Source organism: Cimex lectularius, unplaced genomic scaffold (assembly GCF_000648675.2).
Source record: "Cimex lectularius strain Harlan isolate CLEC.00 unplaced genomic scaffold, Clec_2.1 scaffold23, whole genome shotgun sequence".
NCBI classification, from domain to species: domain Eukaryota; kingdom Metazoa; phylum Arthropoda; class Insecta; order Hemiptera; family Cimicidae; genus Cimex; species Cimex lectularius.
In genome coordinates this window covers 2203151-2222549 of record NW_019392690.1, presented here as the reverse complement: position 1 = coordinate 2222549, position 19399 = coordinate 2203151, and the positions used below count along the sequence as shown (strand labels likewise).

Sequence of the window (19399 nt, the reverse complement as noted above, 5' to 3'; positions counted from 1 at the left end):
CATGCTAGAACAAGATTCCCACTAGTATTTCCTTAATTTTTGAAAACCCAACCAGATCCTGGTTACATTTAAACAAAGAATCCTACAAGTTTAACGTGTCCGCATTCTTATCCTCTGATACCTTTCCACTTCAGACAAACATACCGTGCACCCTTACCGAGAAAACATCAATAAACGAAATGAGAGGAAACTCGACGATCATCTCCCTCCTCACTGATGATTCATTCATCGGACATGCGGGGATGGTTTGTCTTCTTTTTGCAGCGTCCCTAGAATTATTGTAACCTTGTAACGCAAGTCCCACGGAATGTCGGTTCTCAAAAGGCCGCTGAGAAAGTCTATAAATAAATTTTCAAACTTACTCCCAAGACAATAATAATATTCTACAAATGTGTATATTTCTAATTTTTGTATATACAAACACAAATTAAAAATCAATAAGCTATAATTTAACTGCATCTTCAGTGAATAATACGAATAAAATTTTGCAGTTTTCTTTCTTCCCGGTTGTTCTTATACATCTCTTTTTGAATTTTATTCGGATATTTCAGGAAATACATACAGCCATATTATCATAATTTATTGGGATATCGATTTCAGAGGCATCTGCTTCCCCTATTCAGTCTCGTTTTCCGTTTGTACCCATACAAGAAAAATCATGGTAATGTCATGTCTTTCAAATTTTACAATAAAGAGAAAAGATTATTGCCGGATTGAGAAGTTTATCTTTTAAAATGACTATAATTAATCTTCGCTGAAAGACCGAAAAAACCTGAAGATGACATCCCTGTAGGAAAACCGCTTTCCACTGTAATGAACATACGTACCTGTATAAGAATTAACAAACAAATCTCCTACTTAAAGAATTCATGCTTTATAAAAATAACATTCTAAGGTTGTTTGGTAAATAATGCCATAAAACTCGTACTAAAAACTGATAAAAAATAATCCTGAATAGCGGAATTCGGAGCCGAACTTGTAAAGAAGCTCAACTGGCACGCCTACAGTTTCCAGAACTTGCTGAAGAGTGGTGTAAAAAGTCACTGTCATGAACCCATCCAAGTTCAAGTTTCTGATAAAGAAGTGGAACCATGAAAGACCTCACAGGGCAAATGCCCGCTACCTAGGATTGCACTTGGATGGAAAGTTAATATAGTACACGCATGTTAAGACTAATAACAAAATAAGACAACACCTTCTGATTGATCACCCATAACAGTTTCAACCAAAACACTGCTGAATCTGCATTGCTCCTATGGCTCATGTAGCCCAGCAGGACGATCTCACTCACCTTCAATCTTTGCAGACAAGACAACACAAAACAGAATCTTAGGAATGATTTCCTTCGCGCCAAGGACCACAAAATGACTACCACTACCATGTTAATCAAAGACCTCCATATCGCAAAGATAAACTTCCGCAACACCCTCAACCCTGGCTGTGTTGTTCTACCAAACGTGTTTCGACATTACCCCATCTTCAGTGTTACAGCAAGGATAGACAGATAATGATCGTTAACGACCGAATTACAGGTTCATCTACAGGAAAAAATGTTTTATTAAGCCATTATAATAAAAAATCATACAGGCGGAAAGACTATAACAATCTTAGAAAAATAATCGAAATTGTAAGTGAGAGTGCGAAAAGCAGTTTTGCATAAAAATAGACTTAATGGTTTCCAGTTTGTTTTTACCATAGTCTCAAAGACTACGGTTTCTTGACAACTTAAACCAAAATAAATTATGGTATTTACAGAACTTAAGGTAATGTTGATGATGATACTAGGAAGCGGTGTTTGCACTCCCCAAGCACTGCAGCCTTCTGGCTTATTGTACCTTCCTAATTCCCTAGTTCAGTGTAATCGGCTCAATTTCTCAGTTCTTTATGTCCAGGTAGTAGATTTTGATTCCGGAAAGAGCGTATTTATTAGCATTTCTAATGTTTCCTTTCCGGTTCGTGTGTTTTCCATCACGTTTTTTCCCCTATAGCTTCGATGGGGTTTATACGGTTTTTGGCAAGGATTTTGTAAAGTATACTTGCTTCAGTGACGTTTTCAACTATTTTCTCCACGATTGTTGTTTTGCATTTCTGTTCTCCCTATCGAATTCTGTTAGGATTAGTCTTCAGTATTCGCCGTTTTTCTCGCTCTATTCCAAAGTTTGCGAGCTTTTTTCTTAGTGCCGCCAATTTGCCATTCAGCATATTCTCTTTTTGTTGGTGTAGGTTGTACGTCGTTTATGGGCAGGCTTCATGATATGAGTTGATGTAGCTTGTTGTATTTGTGTAGAAGTTAGCTCAATATCGTGGGTGCTTTTAATGATTGCCCCTATAGCTCCCCTAGTCGTAGTCTATTTTCCCCAGTAACAGTAAAAAATAGACTAAATGTTTTCTAGTTTGTTTTTAACATAGTCTCAAAGACTACGGTTTCTCGACAAGTTAAACAAAAATAAATTCTGGTATTGTAGAGAAGTTGAGAAAACAATGACATTTTCCTCTGATTGTTAGTAAACATTGTGGAACAAAAGCAAGATATCACATTTTGCAAAATATACCCTATCTTAACAATTTATTCACGCAAAAATTAATAATAAAAAAGGTTAAATTTAATATTGTCATAAATCAACCTACGACATACTTGGCTTATTGTGACAACTGGAGATATCTCATTGTGGACAGTAAGACAGCAAATCCTATGAATATGATCATTTATATTATAGATAAATTACAACTGATAAAAATAAAATCTACAAGTTTAAAAGCGCTTTATTTCACGATATATTAAAGATTTGTAGGTAGGTAAATTCCAACCCTAGCCATCCCTAAAGTAAATTCCATGACCTCTATGGTGACATCTTCACTTGAGTACTGTTTTCCAGTCAGAAACTTTCGAGTACAAAATACATTTTTGAGGATGGTTGCCTTTAAGTTGGGAATAAACCTTTCCGATTATAACCAGTTTCAATCACAGTTAAACCTAATCCCATTAAACATGCAGATTACAGACTTACTAACCATTTTAAAAATTATTAATTTATACAATGACGACTGTCCTCAACTTCTAGGCAAATTAACTTATCCACTACTCCCTATCAGCTGAGGCAATATAGGATCTTCTACATGCTACGCCACAATACTATCGCAAAAACTCACCACATTATTTAATTCCTCTATTAATATTTTTCTAAACCAATATCACAATTCGCTAAACAAATCTTGATAATCTAGGCATGCATAATTATTGTATTTACATCAAAAATTTCTTATCTTCTATCGATATGATTATAATTACACCACAAAATTTCTTTATCTTCTATCCATATGAATATAACTACACCACATTATGTATAAACATTGTAATGATTGTTAGATTAAATATTGTTAGTAAGATGAGCTCTTTTTATGTATAATTACTTGTAATACACTTATATATTTTTGTGCGAGGATGCTATCCTATATGTATATAATCAAATAATTATGGCAACAGGGCAACAGGGACATTGATAATGTCATTTTTGGCTGTTCCTTATTGCAAGTAGTAAAACAAAAACAACACTGAAAATTACAACTGCACTGTGGATAATATCTTATCGATGAAGTCATGGTCCAAACGGTCAGTTTCTAATTTACTTATCTAAGGAATCAAAAAATAATGTAAAATAATTAAGACTAGGAGAATTTGATTTTGACTATGCAGTATTTGATTTTTTTTATGTTAGGAAAAATGGCAGGCCAAAGCAACACTAAAAATTGAAAACATTGTACGTATTTATTGCAAACCTATCGTTGTAGTTATTGTCAAAATATTCATCTAATTAACTTACCCCTGAGTCCAAAAACAGGGACGAATAATGAAGACAAAGAGATTTTTGTAACATAAGATTAGTTAATGGCATTTTTCGCGGTTTGTTAGTGACAAGATGAACTATGAAAATTGGAAATCTAGCATTTTTCCGACAAATTAACCCTTTTTAATGCGTAATTGACACTGTAATTTCAAATTAACCTTTTCTTTTTTCGTTTTTCAAATTAACCCTTTTTTATTTCAAATTCTTTCTTTAAAACATCGAAAAACCTAGATGTAAGTACGTAAAGTACAATAAAATTCCCGCATTTAAAAAATAAACAAATAAAATAATGGAGCTTTTAGATCATATTATGAAATAGGAAAATGATACAAAAGAAATAGGACGTCGGTAGCCGCAACTGTCTCGTAGTTGAAATACCCTCCTTACAAAAATTCTTTATTTCTATATTTACGTTTTACATAATTTTTAATTGTAATCGTAATTTCCAAAAGGTGTTTTTATGAGCGCAGTTATTTTATATTTTAAAAAATTCTCAAATACACAAGAATTTGATATACATTTTTATTTTTCATACCATCTCTACTTTTTTTGTTGTTATTATGTTGTTATTTCAAAAAAATATTAATTTGAAGATAAAAGGGATAATTTGGTGCGAAAAAGGGGTAATTTGACGTAAAAAGCTGTACGTATGAGGCCATATAAATGTAGTCATGGTCAAAATATCAATCTAATTTACTTATACTAGGTCTGAAAATGGAGATAAACAAGACAGAATGGCTTTTGTTAGGATAAGGCAATAATTGATATTTTTGGGTTTTGTTTGGGAAAATGTCTAACAAAAACAACGCAGAAAATTGAGGTATGTAGTGCATCGTGGATACTGCGGTTTTATCAGTGCAATCATGGTCCAAATGGATAAATTAAAGAAACGGAGATATTGCAAAGGTTATTGGTGGACATATTCAACTTATAATTTACTTACAATTAATTAAGACCAAAAGATAATTTTATGATACATAAAAATAAATATAATCGTAGAATTTTTTTAAGGGAAAATGTAAAACAAAAAGAACACTGATAATGAAGTTATTGAATTGTGGATACTGGAGTCATATAAATTGTCATGGTCCAAATGGTCAAATTCTGATAAACTCACCCTGGCTCCAAAAAGGATAAGATTAAGATTAAGGGAAAACATGATACATGAGTAATTTCTGATATTTTTGGGCGTTTGAAGAAGAAAATACGAAGCAAAAATCCAATAATCAACGGATAAGGATTCAATTGGACACACTGAATTTTAAATATATTCTACTTATATAAGTTATTTGTCAAACTTTTTTAACAGTTTTTTTTTAATTGCAACAAGAAGAACTCTACACAACGATTTGTTTATTTTTAGTTAATGAAAACCAAAAAAGGCTGTTAATCCCATAAAAACTTCTTGCAAATATTGGAAGAATGTCAACATTCCTTTTATCCAAGTGTGTGCCAATAATCAACGGTTAAGGACTCAATTGGACAAACTGAATATTAAATATCAAGTTATTTTACCTTTTTTTTATAAATTATAACAAGTGGCTTGTACACGACGATTTTTTAGTATATATGAATCATAACTTTGTTTTGAATTGCAAATATTGGAAGAATGTCAACATTCCATTTATCATTTGATGTGCGCTAATAATCAACGGATGGGGACACAATTGATCAAACTGAATGTTAAATGTATTTTATGTACATGTATTAATAGTTTCAACTTTTTTTTTTTAATTATAACAATTGGAAGTGTACTGATTATATGTATATATATTTGTATGTTATGTACTGTATATTAAAAAAAAGTATGTCAAACAACATTTGAGCAATGTCAACAGTCCAGGGAACACAAATGTGTGCCAATAATAAACGAAGGGATTCGTTTGGGATTCAATTGGACAAACTGAATGTCAATTTGTATTCTTTGTATGTTAATTATTTGTCAAGCTATTTTAACTTTTTTTTTAATATAACAAGTAGAAGTATATACGTCGACTTTCTTTTAGTCTACAAAACCAAACAAAGGCTGTTAACCAAAACTTTGTATGAATTGCAAATATTGGAGGAATGTCGACATTACATTTAACATCAATGTGCGCCAATAATCAATGGATGGGTATTTAATTGGACAAACTGAAGGTCAAATTTTATTCTTCCTATGTGAATTATTTGTCGCGCTATTTTAACTTTTTTTAAATTATAACAAGTGGAACTGTACATGATGATTTACTTATTTTTAGTTGATAAAAAAAAGGCTGTTAAAAAACTTGCGTATATTCGAGCAATGTCAAGATTCCATTGAATACAAATAATGTGCTTCAATAATCAACGGATGGGGATTCAACTGGACACACTGAATTTTACATCTATTCTACGTCCTGTGTATAAATTATTTGTCAAGCTGTTTTAACTTTTTTTAAAATTATAAGTGGAAGTGTATAAGTCGATTTTTTTAGTTTACAAAAACAAACAAAGCCTTTTAACCATAACTTTGTTATGAATTGCAAATATTGGAGGAATGTCACCAATCCATTTATCACAAATGTGCGCCAATAATCAACGCATGGGGATTTAATTGGAGAAACTGAATGTCAAATTGTATTCTATGTACATATATCAATTGTGTTATTTTAACTTCTTTTTTTAATTATAACAAGTCGAAGTGTACAGGACGATTATTTTAGTATAAAAAACAAACAAAGGTTGATAAATATTGGAAGATTAATGTGCGCCAATAATCAACGGATGGGGATTCAATTGGATAAACTGAATGTCAAATAGTATTCTTCGTATGTTAATTATTTGTCAAGCTATTTTAACTTTTTGTTTCGATTATAACAAGTGGTGGAAGTACATACGTTGTCTTTTTTTCACTCAATAAAAACAAACAAAGGCTTTTAACAATAACTTTGTTAAAATTGGAAATATAGGAGGAATTCCATTTAACAGAAATGTGTGCCAATAATAGACGGATGGGGACTCTATTAAATAAACAAATTGAATGTCAAATTGTATTCTTCCAATGAAAATTATTTGTCAAGCTATTTTAACTGTTTTTTAAATTACAAGTGGAACTGTACACGACAATTTGTGTATTTTCAGTTTATAAAAAACAAAAAAGGCTGTTAAACAACTTGCGTATATTCGAGCAATGTCAACATTCCATTCATCACAAATGTGCGCCAAGGGACTCAAATGGACAAAATGAATGTCAAATTGTCCATTTTTCCTTAACAAGTGTACAAAACAAAGATGTGGCCTAATTAAAGATTTGTTTGAAAATGTGGTGTTTTTGCGATCATGTTGTCTATAAAGTCTTCTCTCCCAGGGGTGGCCCTTTGTAAAAAATAGAATTGGAAAAAGGCTGACTTTGGACCCGCTGCATCGGAAGAAAAGGCTTAAAATTCCGGCTTACTTTCGCGAATAAATACCCCGTTTATTAATAGTAAATAGAAAAATAGATGCATTACCTTCCCCTTTTGGAAGAATTCCATAAAGCCGCTCAGCGACATGTCAAAGTTTCCGTTGAAGTTGAAAATCATTAGAAAAGATTTGGGCAGGTCGGCTCAGTGAGGAGGACGAGGCGAAGCCAGGGCATCACGTCTCTAACTTGAGGTGGCCGTGTGAAATCCGACTTGAGACAACGAAAAGCCGACGACCAGCCGGCGTCGCACAGATTCGAGGTACGTGAACGACTAAAGCCAATAACTTAACTAATAAGCTTTGAAAGCTTCTTCACCGGCGAGAGGGGGAGAGGCCGTCAGCTGACAGAATCGATTCCACCATCGATCATTTTCGTCGATCTTTCAATCCAGGCACGTTAAATTCATAACACGAAAATAATTACACGGCAGAAATAAAGGCTCGTTATTATTAAAAGATGCTGAGAAGGATAAGGAAAAAGAGCACGTCGGAAAAACCGAAGAGGAAGCTCAATGAAAAAAAGCGCCTAATATTTAACTGTAAATATTCTTTTTTTTAAATAGTTCGTAGTTTTTCATTTTTTTTCTTATATATATATTTTCAAGATCAATCAATATAAATGTGATCATTGAATTTAAAATGCCCTCTTGGCACCTTGAACCTGGTACTTTTGGCAGTTGGGCAACAGCCCGGGAGGTTCCAGTGTCGGTCTTTCCAGAGTTTTTCAAGTTTTTTGGGTTTTTTCAACCCGTTTCGGGTTCAAAACTACCCCGGTTCGCTTTTTGATGTCGCAGGCCGGATGTGAAATGAACCCCAGCATCGACATTGCAGGCTGCTTCCGATTCCTAAGCCAAGCAGTTCTGAAATGTTGGAAAGTTTTGGTTTATTGCGTAGTCTTCTTTCTGTTTGTTTATTTCGTCCTCGGCGTCTTCACGGCGACCGTCATCATAGTCGCGGCCTTTGGGAGTAAGTTCGTTTTTCAAAAAGAATCTTTAATTATCAGTACAAATTAGTACAGTTTTGATAACACAGAATCTAGTAGCATAATAAATTATCGACTTTGGCACTCACATAATAATTTACAGAAAGTATATGATTATAATTTATTAATAAATATTGCTATATACACGTGACTTTGGTGACCACACCTTGCGCAGTGGCAATATCTTAATCAATGAAGTTCTACTGAGATGATACACGTGACTATGTATCGAAAAGCATGATTCCATTCACAAAGATGACAATAGGAAGCTTAAAACTCCAAGTCTAAACGAGACTCTGATCCCGTTTTCCAAGGAGGGCAACAAATATCTAGAGATCACACTACACCAGCAGCTCAAATGGAATTCACATTTGATTAAAACTACCAGAGAACCAAAATTGCTTGGGAAGGTGCAGAAGGCTCTGCACCAGGGTCTAAACCCTAAAACGGCCATAAGGCTAAACACCTGTGTCCTAAGACCAATGTTGACATATGGGTCGGTGGTGTGGTGGACCAAGACTCTTGCCAAAGCAATAAGGCTATTAAGTGGCACCTAAAGACAAGCTTGTCTCAGTGTCACCAGAGCCATGAGCACAATGCCAACTGCGGCCCTGGAAGTGTTTTTAAACCTCCCACCACTTCATGTTTTAATCCAAGGAGAAAGCAGAGCATCAGCCCACAGGCTCATAAATGGACAATCATCTGCAAGGATAGGCCATAAATAAACAATGGAAACTGAGGAAGGAGATACAGGCAGATGCCATATTAGGTATGTCAATCGATACCACTACTCCAATAAACTCCTTAACTAGAAAGTACAAGGTACTGATACCAGAACGGGAAGAATGGCCCAAAGGAACACCGCTAAAGGCAAACTCCTACTAGTGTACTAACGTACTAACGGCTTCAAAATTGACAAGGGTACGAGAGCTGGAGTCTTTGGGATGAACCCAAAGACTGAACTGACTGTAAACCTAGGTAAATATGCCACAGTTTTTCAATCTGAAATCATATTGATTGAACACTGCACCAGAGAAATAAAAAAGGCTAGGATTACATTCCCGGAAGAAAGCCATTTTCTCTGACAGACAGGCTCATGCGAGGCGAACACAAAGATTTTTTCAAACTGCATGGAGGCCCTGACAGAAGTCAGTGACACTAATGACCTGACCCTGATGTGGGTCCCCAGGCACTCGGGGCATAGAGGGCAATGAAAAGGTTAACATGTAGGCCAAAAGGGGGGGGGGGCAACATAGACTCTCTGGGTCCTGAACCCTACTGTGGCTTAGCATTCTGCCACAAAAGAGGATACATCTTGAAATGGATCCTTAATGAGTCCAAAACCTGGAGGAACAATACCACAGGTATCAGCTATGCGAAGAAATTCATAGCAGGACCATCCACAAAATTTACAAAAGAATTACTGGAAGGCAACCACAACTGAACCCGGATTCCAGTTGGACTACTGCCACTTAAGAAGGCACATGCACCGGATAGGAGTACAGACAGAAGAAACACTCTTCAGATACTTCCAAAAAGAGGAGGAGACTGCAGAACATATTTTATGTTTCTGTGAAGGTCTTTTTAGGTGCAGGTTCTTGCAACTAGGATAAGAAAAGTCACAAGCATGATCCTACACTAAGGAGCCACTGGCAGGGCTATGGAGGTTGATTAACAACCTGAAGCTGGCCAGTAAGTTATAAATAACAGGGGAGCACAATAGATCTATTCAGGTCGAGGTGCAATAGGCCACCTCTTTTATCCCTGTACCTATCCCTAGCCTTATCATCAAGAAGGAAAAATTGACACAGCTTTCTCTTGAGTCAGCGATTGGGAAGAAGTGGGGGTAATGTCGCTATTTGTGCGATGATTGGATTTGCTTGGTCAGTCATCATTGTGTTAAGGGCTCTACAGGCTTTACTAGCAACCAGCTGTACTACTGGATTGGCTAGGTCTTGATACAGGTACTGTTGCGCACATACCATGGGGCTCCTGTGACAAAACATAAAACTCTGTTTTGTGTCATGTCTATTTTGTTCAGGCGATTAGAGCCCCTCCCCCAGAGTTCACAGGAATATGTCAATATAGACCTAATTAGTAATAGATACAGTAGTTACTTAGTACTCAAAGTGAGATAAGATTTGTTATCTAGAACAACTCTGGTTTTATTACTCCACAAACTTTAACGATATGTTATATTAATCCATTTGTTTAGTGGTCTAATTGGCCAAATTACTTATTTCAATTAATTATTCTTTTTATGAAAGGTCTTGGTTGAGATGAAAAAGTTAGTATCACGAGAGGGATTCAAACCATGACCTTCGGCTCAATACACTGCTGCTCGAACTACTTGTTGTCAGGATAGCTGACCCTGCAATTGCTTTGGAGGAGCTCCAATAACCGAATGGAGCAACTTCTGGTGTCTTATGATAAATGAAAGCAATTGATTTAAATTACTTTAACCCTCCAAAACAAAACCCATTGTACAATTCACTCATGTCTAATGACACACATTAGAACACAAATTAAAAGTCAAGAATTTGGATTATTATTATTGAGAACATCATATGCATCAACAAACTCTCTTTATAAGACACTGTTGAAATCGATTTGGATATGGATTAGTGAATTGTAAGGCACTGCTAAACCTTCCAATCCAAAGTCCTCAGAACCATTGGCTACGCTCCATCCTACATTTCCAACACTGTCCTTTCTAAAAACTTTATCCCTAACAATTTTTCTAGATTCAGTGAAAATCTATCCTCACATGCTAACCTATTAAAAACCCATCCATGTCCAATATTACCTATCCATACAATCTAGTAAGGTAACTTAAGCAGAGATGCTCCCAGGACCTTCTTACAAATAGTGCTTGCTAGGCTAATAGCTTAGAGTGCAACAATGGTTGCTGGCTCCCCTCATATATATGCAGTAAAGTAATATCGGGTTGTCCGGAAAATAATGCAGGATTTTAAGTTTTCATTAAAAAAAATCTATATAAAATATTCTGTTTACGTTTACAGGATTNGTATGGGAAATTATTTTGATTAAAGAACATTGCTTTAAAGTAACTAGTTTCTTTTTTTTTGTTTAATACCAAAATCCTGCATTATTTTCCGGACAACCCAATATTTTGTCTCATTACATAATGTATCTAATTTGTACAGATGGTAATTAAATTTTTTAAAAATCTTACAGTAAAACCTTTGAATTATGGACTCTTCTGTTTAGGGGGACACAGATGCACTTGCGTTAAAGATTCTTTTTCTATCTATTCAACACTTTTACTTAGGGGACACTCACAAAAGAACGAGGGTACTTGTACAGAAAACCTCTGAGTAGGGACAGGGCAGATTAATCATTTTGTAATTTTTCTGGGGGTAGCATATTTTCTTTCCGATGTTGGTTTCATTTCATGATTTCAGTTTAAGTTTAAATTTTTTATTATTAACATGACTCTGACTCGCCAAAGTGATTAAACTAAAGAAAAGAATCGCTTGAATCTTAAGAAAAGTTTGGGGAGCCTAATCAAAAAATCAATGCGGAAGAAAATCAAGGCCTACAAATTAAACTGACAGCCTAAAAAATATTAATTCAAAATGAAACTATTACCGTTTTTATAAAAATTTAAGAAAATGACTGTTTGAAGGGAAGGGAGGTGATTATGTAGGAGGGATTAATTAAGAGATGTGGGAGAGAGTTCCAGAGTTTGGTGCCACGGATCAGGAAGGATTTTTCGAAGGAGTGGGTTTTGTGTTGGGGAAGAATAAGGTACTGGGGGGGGGTTGTAGGAGTGGTGAGAGGATTTGAATTGGAGGGATTGGATGATATACTGAGGACATCAGGTATGAAAACAATGAAAAAGGAAGGATCCTAGGAAGTACTAAGATTTGAAGGAAGAGGAGAGCCAGGAAAGATCCAAATACAGACTGGACACCCGGGACCCCTGGGGGGTGCCGAATCTGAATGTGACACAGCACAGGATGCACTTCAAGTGCCTGCTTTGCCCCTCCGAGAGCCCCCTGTATGCCACATAACTGTAATGGAAGAAGGGAAAGATAAGAGGAGATAGTAGGAGTTTATAGGTGGAGAAGGGAAAGAGAAGCCAGGACTGACAGATTAGGCTGAGGGAGGCTAAACAGCAGCGGGAAATTTGGAAATTTTAGGGTGCCAGGAGAGGTTTTGGTCGAGAATAAACCCAAGGTTTTTGACGAAGGCACGAAAGGAGATGGGCTAGTTATTTAGTGAGAGAAGGGATATTGGGGAGGGATTGGAGAAGTTTGGATCCGATGACTATGGCCGAGGACTGCTGACGGATTGAAGTTCAGGGGATTTTTATGGGCCCATTCATTAATGGAATTAAGGTTGTTCTGGATCTTTAGGATGGCCAATTGTAGTCTGAGGGATAGAAAGATATGTAAATTTGGAGTCATTTGCATAAAGATGGTAATTACAGTTCTGGATGAAGTCAGAGAGGTCGTTAATATACTAAAAAGGATGGGAAAGATGCTAGAACGCCAGATTTTAATGGAAGGAAGGAGGATGTACGTGTGTTATCAGATGGTATTATCTCTTATTAGAGGACACCTCCCGAAAGAGGTTATGTGTCGATTTTGACTTTCCTCAATGTTTCCAGTCTATTTATTTTAAAGTGTAATATACTGAGTGTTGAATATTTAAATCATTTCATAAAGAAATAATTTTTTGAAACTAAAATTTTTAATGAATGACTTCCATGCTTAATACTTTGTAAAGTTGTTAATGAAATACAAAAATTTATCAAATAACATTAGCATACTTTTTATACATTGCATTGGATGAGAAAGAATTATGAAACAGTAGGTAAATTAAAAAATAAATAAATAAAAAATAAGTAAAAAGGAATGAAATGTCGAAAACGATAAATACAATTAGACAGTTGTAACAATATTGGTTTTGGATGTGCTATTTCAGTTTTAATACCGTAAAGTTTTTTACTTTATTTATGGGTAATTTAGAGCCATAATAAACTAGAAATATTTTTAGGATTTAAGTTACAAAAAAATTCATTTGTAATCATTTAAAGAAAATTGATTTACTTGTAGGTTTATGGCCTTTCAGATTATGTAAGTATTTTAAAATTCAATTTAAATTTAGTTTTGGATTTAGTGTATCAGGATGAGGCATAATAATTTTCATTTAAAAAACTTATCAGTACAAGAGGGCTTATTTTAGCTTTTGTTAAAGAAAAACCATCATTTGCTAAATGCCATTTCAGTGAACCAGATACTCCAGGCACATCAAATAAGAAAATTGGTTATTTTTTAAATCCCCAAGTGTTTTAAATTGTTGAAGTCATAAACCATAAAATAGTGTTTAGAATTTTTTTATATTTTTAATACCATACTCTGAACACCAAATTAATTCAGACAACCTGGGAAATTATGACAAGCGATTTATTCGTGTAGTCTCTTTCAGTGATCTTCTACAAGACGCAGGACCACCTCCTGTACCACCCAGACGACAACAATGCCAACTCACGCGATTTCGTCATGGACCCGTCCGCCTTCAGCCTGCCATTTCAGAATATCTTCATCCAGAGTGAGGACGGGACGAGGATCAACTTGTACTTCATACGCCACCCTGATCCCAAGGGTCTCATCGTACCTACACTGGTTTTTTTCCACGGCAATGCAGGGAATATGGGGCACAGGTACTTCATTCAATTTAGATGTTGATTTTTAATTTTTTTTTTTTTAAAGCTGGAGTATAAAATTTGTAACATATGGTAATTAAGTTTTAAAAAAATGTTATATTAGTACAATTTAGAATACTTTTTTGACCATCCACCAAAACCCACTTAGGAACACCTATAGGATGGAGTCGTTGTAGTTTTAGTTTTTGTATTATTTGTAGATGGTAGACCCAGTAATATTTTTAAAAGTCTTACATAAAAGTAAAGTGATTCCAGTCGTGATGGGTTTATGCTTTAACGTGTTCATTAAACTTGTTCTTGCTCTTGCTAAATGTGTCAAATTGTACAACCTGCTTTGTAGCTATACTGGTACAAAACAGGGAGCAGAGCCTTCGATAGACCTTGTAATTCTACAAATCTATAAGATCTGCGATAGATTTCATATCAATAGTGTATGGTCATGCTCCAAAACATAAATTACAAAAATAAACAGTTTCTACAATAAACGTCTTCAGCGTATTCTCTGAGTGATTCCCAACAAATCTTGTCAACGGAAATTATGGAACCTTCCATAAACATCGGAATACCAAACTGGCTGCTAACAAAATAAAAAACTTGTGTAAATTGTGTAACTTGCACAATTGATTCTAACTGAAAAAATAAAATAATACCAAAAGAATATCCCTCCCATTATAAACACTTTTTTCACTTTATCCCTAGACCTATCTTCAGTGTACAAAAATAAGCGTCATCCTATTCTGCAGCTAGAATATTGTAAAACTCTAACTTGGTACCCCTTTTGTTGTTGGATTGATGTGGAATGGGGGTAGACATGCGAGGGGCAATGGCTTGTCAGGGGACGGGAGTGGCCCCTCAAGCTGGACTTCATACGCGGGAGCAACGGGGGAGGTACTGAGCGCCTTCAGGTGTTGTTCCTGACACATTGGCAAATAGAGAAGGACTCGTAATGATTTTCTTAAGGTCAAATATATAACTTTAATATGTGTGTCTTTTAATTTTGGCCTAATTGGTTGAATAATAATTAATTTTTATTTGTATAAAGAATGTTTTTTGGTTTCTAAATGAATTTTGGTGATGGGCAATTCTGAACTAGCTTGTAGATTCTAAAGGTGTTGGGTCCAGGGTGTGTAGTATATATTCTGTTCAATAAATTTTTTGGGATTACTATGACCCAATTAAGAATCACAAAAAAGAAATGATGTTATCATCATCAATATTTACTGCCAAAATAATGCACTGACAAGAACCCTTACATATGTTGCTTGCCATGTTGGATGGGAATGAATTTTTCATAATCTCGGATAGTATGAGCTGCATAAAGCAGATTGAGTAATTTAACCCAAATGTAAGGTGCGATAATATACAGTACATATATGCATACAGTACACATAATAAGCTGCAGAGCTATTGCAACGAACTGGAAAACATAAAGAAGAATATAATTTCAAGATTCAAGAATATAATTTTGATGTGCCCAGAATATGAAGAGGCAAGATGAAATTGTTCAACGGGGTGTATATGCTGAGAAATTTTGAGCAACCGTTTTGCTGGAAAAGTTTGCTTTCTACTTGAAATGTGGATGTAGTCTAAATTGATATATGCATTTTTTAAAGAATATGATATTGATGTGTGATCATGCAATAGACGTTAGTGTTGTTGTGTGTGTGTTATGGTAATTATTTACTTATTATAATAAATGTGTATATGATGTACTGTTGCTTTATGCCTAAAGCAAAGCAATTTGAAAAAAGAAAAAAAGACAACATTAGGGTTATTAACAAAGGGTTAATTTGTCAATATGAAATAATGTTTATCACATAAATGCAATGAGTGAATTTAAACTGATAACAGGTTTTAGGAAATATTTTTCACCTTTTTTTTTTTTTTTTTTTTTTTTTTGCAAGATTACCCTTGAAATATTGCATTGCAGATTACAAAATGCTGCAGGGTTGTACACTAACCTTCAGTGTAATGTGCTCATGGTTGAGTACCGTGGTTATGGCCGTTCACAGGGCCATCCTACGGAGAAAGGGCTTTATATGGATGCGAGGGCTGCTATGGACTTTCTGGCCACGAGGCCTGATGTGAATCAAAACAAAATTATTGTGTTTGGAAGGTCCTTAGGTAGATTTGAACGTTATTTACAAATAATACGGAATAAAATAAAATAGTGGATTTACAGGAGGTGCTGTTGCAATCGACTTAGCTGCAAGGCCAGAGTACGGTTGCAGAATTTGGTGCCTAATCGTTGAAAACACATTCACAAGCATTCCAGAAATAATGCTTTCCCTGTTTAAGCATAAATGGCTTAGATTTGTCCCACTTTTTGCCTATAAAAATAAAGTGAGTATAATTTTTTTATCTAACTAACTTGAATGTAGTAAAAAAAAACCTATAAATATTCTTTTTTATTTTCTTGCAGTATCTGTCAACGAAGAAGATTGTCAATGTGAACATCCCGACACTGTTTATTTCAGGGCTGAAGGATCGCCTTGTCCCACCAAAGATGATGACAACCCTTTTTGCCCTGTGTCCGTCACCGAACAGTAAACTCTTACAGATCACGAGTGGCAGGCACAACGATACCTGGACATGCAATGATTACTACAGGCAGATATCTGAATTCCTCCAAACTGTCCATTCCTACAAGCCCAACCCACCGAGCTCGACTGTCATAAACATATAAGATTTCAACAATTAAAATATTCATTCAAAAAACAAAACACCAATGGTTTTGTTTGATTGTGTTACTTAATGAAAATTAAGGTCGCTTAAAGTTATTTTCAGTAATTGTAAAGTTAAACTATGAATTTCAGTATCATGGACAGTTTTTTTTATAACAAAAACTAGGAGGTAGTTTGTAATTTTTTTTTGCCTTCTTTATTCCATTGTGGATTATTTGTTTTATTTTTACAAGTCCAATTTTAAAAGGTAGGTGATTAAAGATTTAAAACATTTTTCCAGAAATAAAACTACATGATTTATGGTACAGGATGGCAGAATAAGTTTGGCATCTCCAAATTTACGTAAGTATACTTTAATAAATCACCTACCTTTTAAATTGATAAGCCAAGTAAAAATAAAACACATTTTCAGTTAATCACAATGAACAACACCGAGAAAAAACTCAATGTTAAGTAGATGCTTTGCACTTTCCCAATTTAACATTGATTCCGAATTAATAATGAAATACAAAGATTGAACGGATAAATTATTGTTATTAATAATATTGTTAAAACATTTTAATTGTGTATTTTAAAACAAATTAATTAAAAGCTATCAAAATTACAATCTGATCAATTAACGCATTTATTTTTATAAAAATTATACTTGGTTACATTAGGTTTGTTCCATCATGTGTCCAAACCAGCAACATACTGTCAGTCAGATGGTCTATCACATATGTTTTAAGCCAGGTTGTGACTGGTTTATGACTGTCAAAACAGTCCGAGGATTTGACTAGGGACTGACAGTCAGATACATAAGCAGATGTTTCCCACCACTTTTGTTCTCTTTCATTTGCAAAGTTATTACCTAACTAGGGATGGGTTTTAAAATCAATTAAATTAAATTAAAAGTAAAGTGAAAAAACAAAAAACAGTTATGCATTTTTTCAAAGAATTTTATCATTTACACTAAGGGAGAATATAACAAGTAAATCAAATTGAAAATATATCTTTAATTTTCAATCTGTTTAAAACTAAGGTTCATTTTGAAATTTTCATAAATAAAAGTATATCATCTTAATGGTGATAAACAATTTCTATAAAATAAAAATGCTTTTTTAAATTTTTTTTAAATTATTCAAGTGTAATTATATTATGTATTTTATATTTTATAGTAATTATTATATATAGAAAAATGCAATTACAATAATAGTTAAATATAAATGTATAAAATGTAACATATGATATAAAAACAAAATAACTGTGATGTGGGGTGTTGGTGGCCATAAAAATTAAAAAAAAAACACAAACACCCCATAGTAATTATACATTTATATTCAACCATTTTTGTATATTGCATTTTTCTAAGTATAACAATTAGTAGTTTAAGAATTAAGATACACAATATGATTGCTCTTGCATTACTATTTTTTTAATGTGATTTTATTTTATTTTTTTGCACAGAAAGTTACATTTTTTAATGAAACGTTAAAAATGTATGTTATTGCAAATATATATATTTTTAAAGCTGTGGTCCCAGAACCATTCCAAAGCAGTCTGAGATGTTATTCTGATACAAAAAGAATACACGAGATCACACTAGTTGAAAAATTCCGTAAAAGAAAGCTAAAGGAGAGACAATTGACTGATTGATTTTAAGGTTTTTGACAAACGAATTTCAGCAGAAGTACAAGATTGGAAAAAAGCATTCTATGAGAGTCATACATCATGGATTACTTGGGAACTGGGTTGTAATTTGTTGGAACAAACCTAATATAAACAAATTAGTTAGGTTTACCTTGTATTAGGCATTTTTTAAATATTTGCCCAAGAGTGATCAAAATAATTTATAATTTAAAATGCTCTTATTGTCCTATATGTATGGTCTTGTTCTTAATGTCAGGACTAACTAGAGATTTACAGTTTTTAATTTGAAAGATTTTTCTGGATACAAATTTAAATAAAATAGTCTAGCTTTTACATTAACTTATTGAAAAATGACAGCTCATATTATTTATTCTTTAAATTATTCACTTCAATTTGTAAAATTGCAAAGAAAAAAATGTTTCATTCTTGTTAAAAGCATTTATATAGTTAATATAGCTTTTTTTGTATAAACTTTGTGCAGTGTAATATTCACTGGTGAATTTATACTGACCTGATTTTGAACAGACTGTAGGTAATATCGTAAATACTATTTTGAATGAGTCAGCGGCGAAGAGCAAAAACATACAATATTTAATATTTTCTTTCTAGTCTTATGTTTTTTTTAAATATTTGCATAAAGATAAAAACTGAAATTCCAAGTTATTAGTGAAGAACAAATCCAAATGGTATGTTTACCTATATAACACTGTTTTGTTCGTCAGCTTATCCTCAAATGGTTTATCCCCAAATGGGAGAGAGAGCGACCGGGCAAATCATAAGACATTAAAGGCTGTGCTTAACATTTTAGTAAAATGTGTTCAAAAAATGTTATTTCCCTTTTGAACAACCTAAACAATGAAATGTGTTTGGGTCAATTATGTGTTTACTCTTATATGAAATTGTATGCTCAAGCAGAAGGGTGAGTTGAGACGGTTTACTCTGCTTTCAAATTGATCACGTTGCCATAATTATTTTTGTCTTCCTGATGAATTATTTTTTATTTCTACTTTGTACATATTAAACTGTAGATTTTAATAAGTCCACTTACAAAAACTGTTACACTTAAGAGAAATAAAAAAATATTTTATAACATGTTTTGTTATTGGGTTGTCCGGAAAATAATGCAGGATTTTAAGTTTTC

General features: G+C 33.9%; 2 protein-coding genes across 7 annotated transcripts in view; one reads left to right on the top strand and one right to left on the bottom strand.

Moving 5' to 3' along the window:
- Positions 1-7599, bottom strand: part of LOC106663171 (MOB kinase activator-like 3) — a 37050-nt gene extending 29451 nt beyond the window's left edge. The window contains exon 1 of the mRNA XM_014387804.2: positions 7316-7599. Within this exon, the coding sequence (XP_014243290.1) occupies positions 7316-7387 (72 nt within the window). The 5' untranslated portion in view covers positions 7388-7599. The remainder of the gene's footprint in view (positions 1-7315) is intronic.
- A 37-nt stretch (positions 7600-7636) lies between these two features.
- LOC106663142 (protein ABHD13) lies at positions 7637-16670 on the top strand. Of its 6 annotated transcripts, none has more exons than XM_014387753.1 (6): positions 7637-7807; positions 13335-13355; positions 13708-13942; positions 15876-16069; positions 16128-16288; positions 16368-16670. In XM_014387753.1, exons 1-6 carry the CDS (start codon positions 7726-7728, stop codon positions 16629-16631), a joined length of 957 nt encoding a protein of 318 aa, XP_014243239.1. In that variant the 5' UTR covers positions 7637-7725; the 3' UTR covers positions 16632-16670. The 6 variants fall into 6 exon arrangements, with proteins under 6 accessions (XP_014243239.1, XP_014243248.1, XP_014243258.1 ...); XM_014387780.1 differs by having other exon boundaries at positions 7651-7807; positions 13698-13942; XM_014387762.2 differs by lacking the exon at positions 13335-13355.
- Positions 16671-19399: the final 2729 nt, after the last annotated feature.

Bases quoted from the DNA above. Each gene is read 5' to 3' on its own strand.
- LOC106663142 (XM_014387747.2), top strand. From the start codon at position 8,054: ATGTCGCAGGCCGGATGTGAAATGAACCCCAGCATCGACATTGCAGGC. The intron at 13,943-15,875 runs GTACTTCATTCA...ATTGCATTGCAG, and splicing joins GCAGGGAATATGGGGCACAG to ATTACAAAATGCTGCAGGGT. The intron at 16,070-16,127 runs GTAGATTTGAAC...GTGGATTTACAG, and splicing joins TGTGTTTGGAAGGTCCTTAG to GAGGTGCTGTTGCAATCGAC.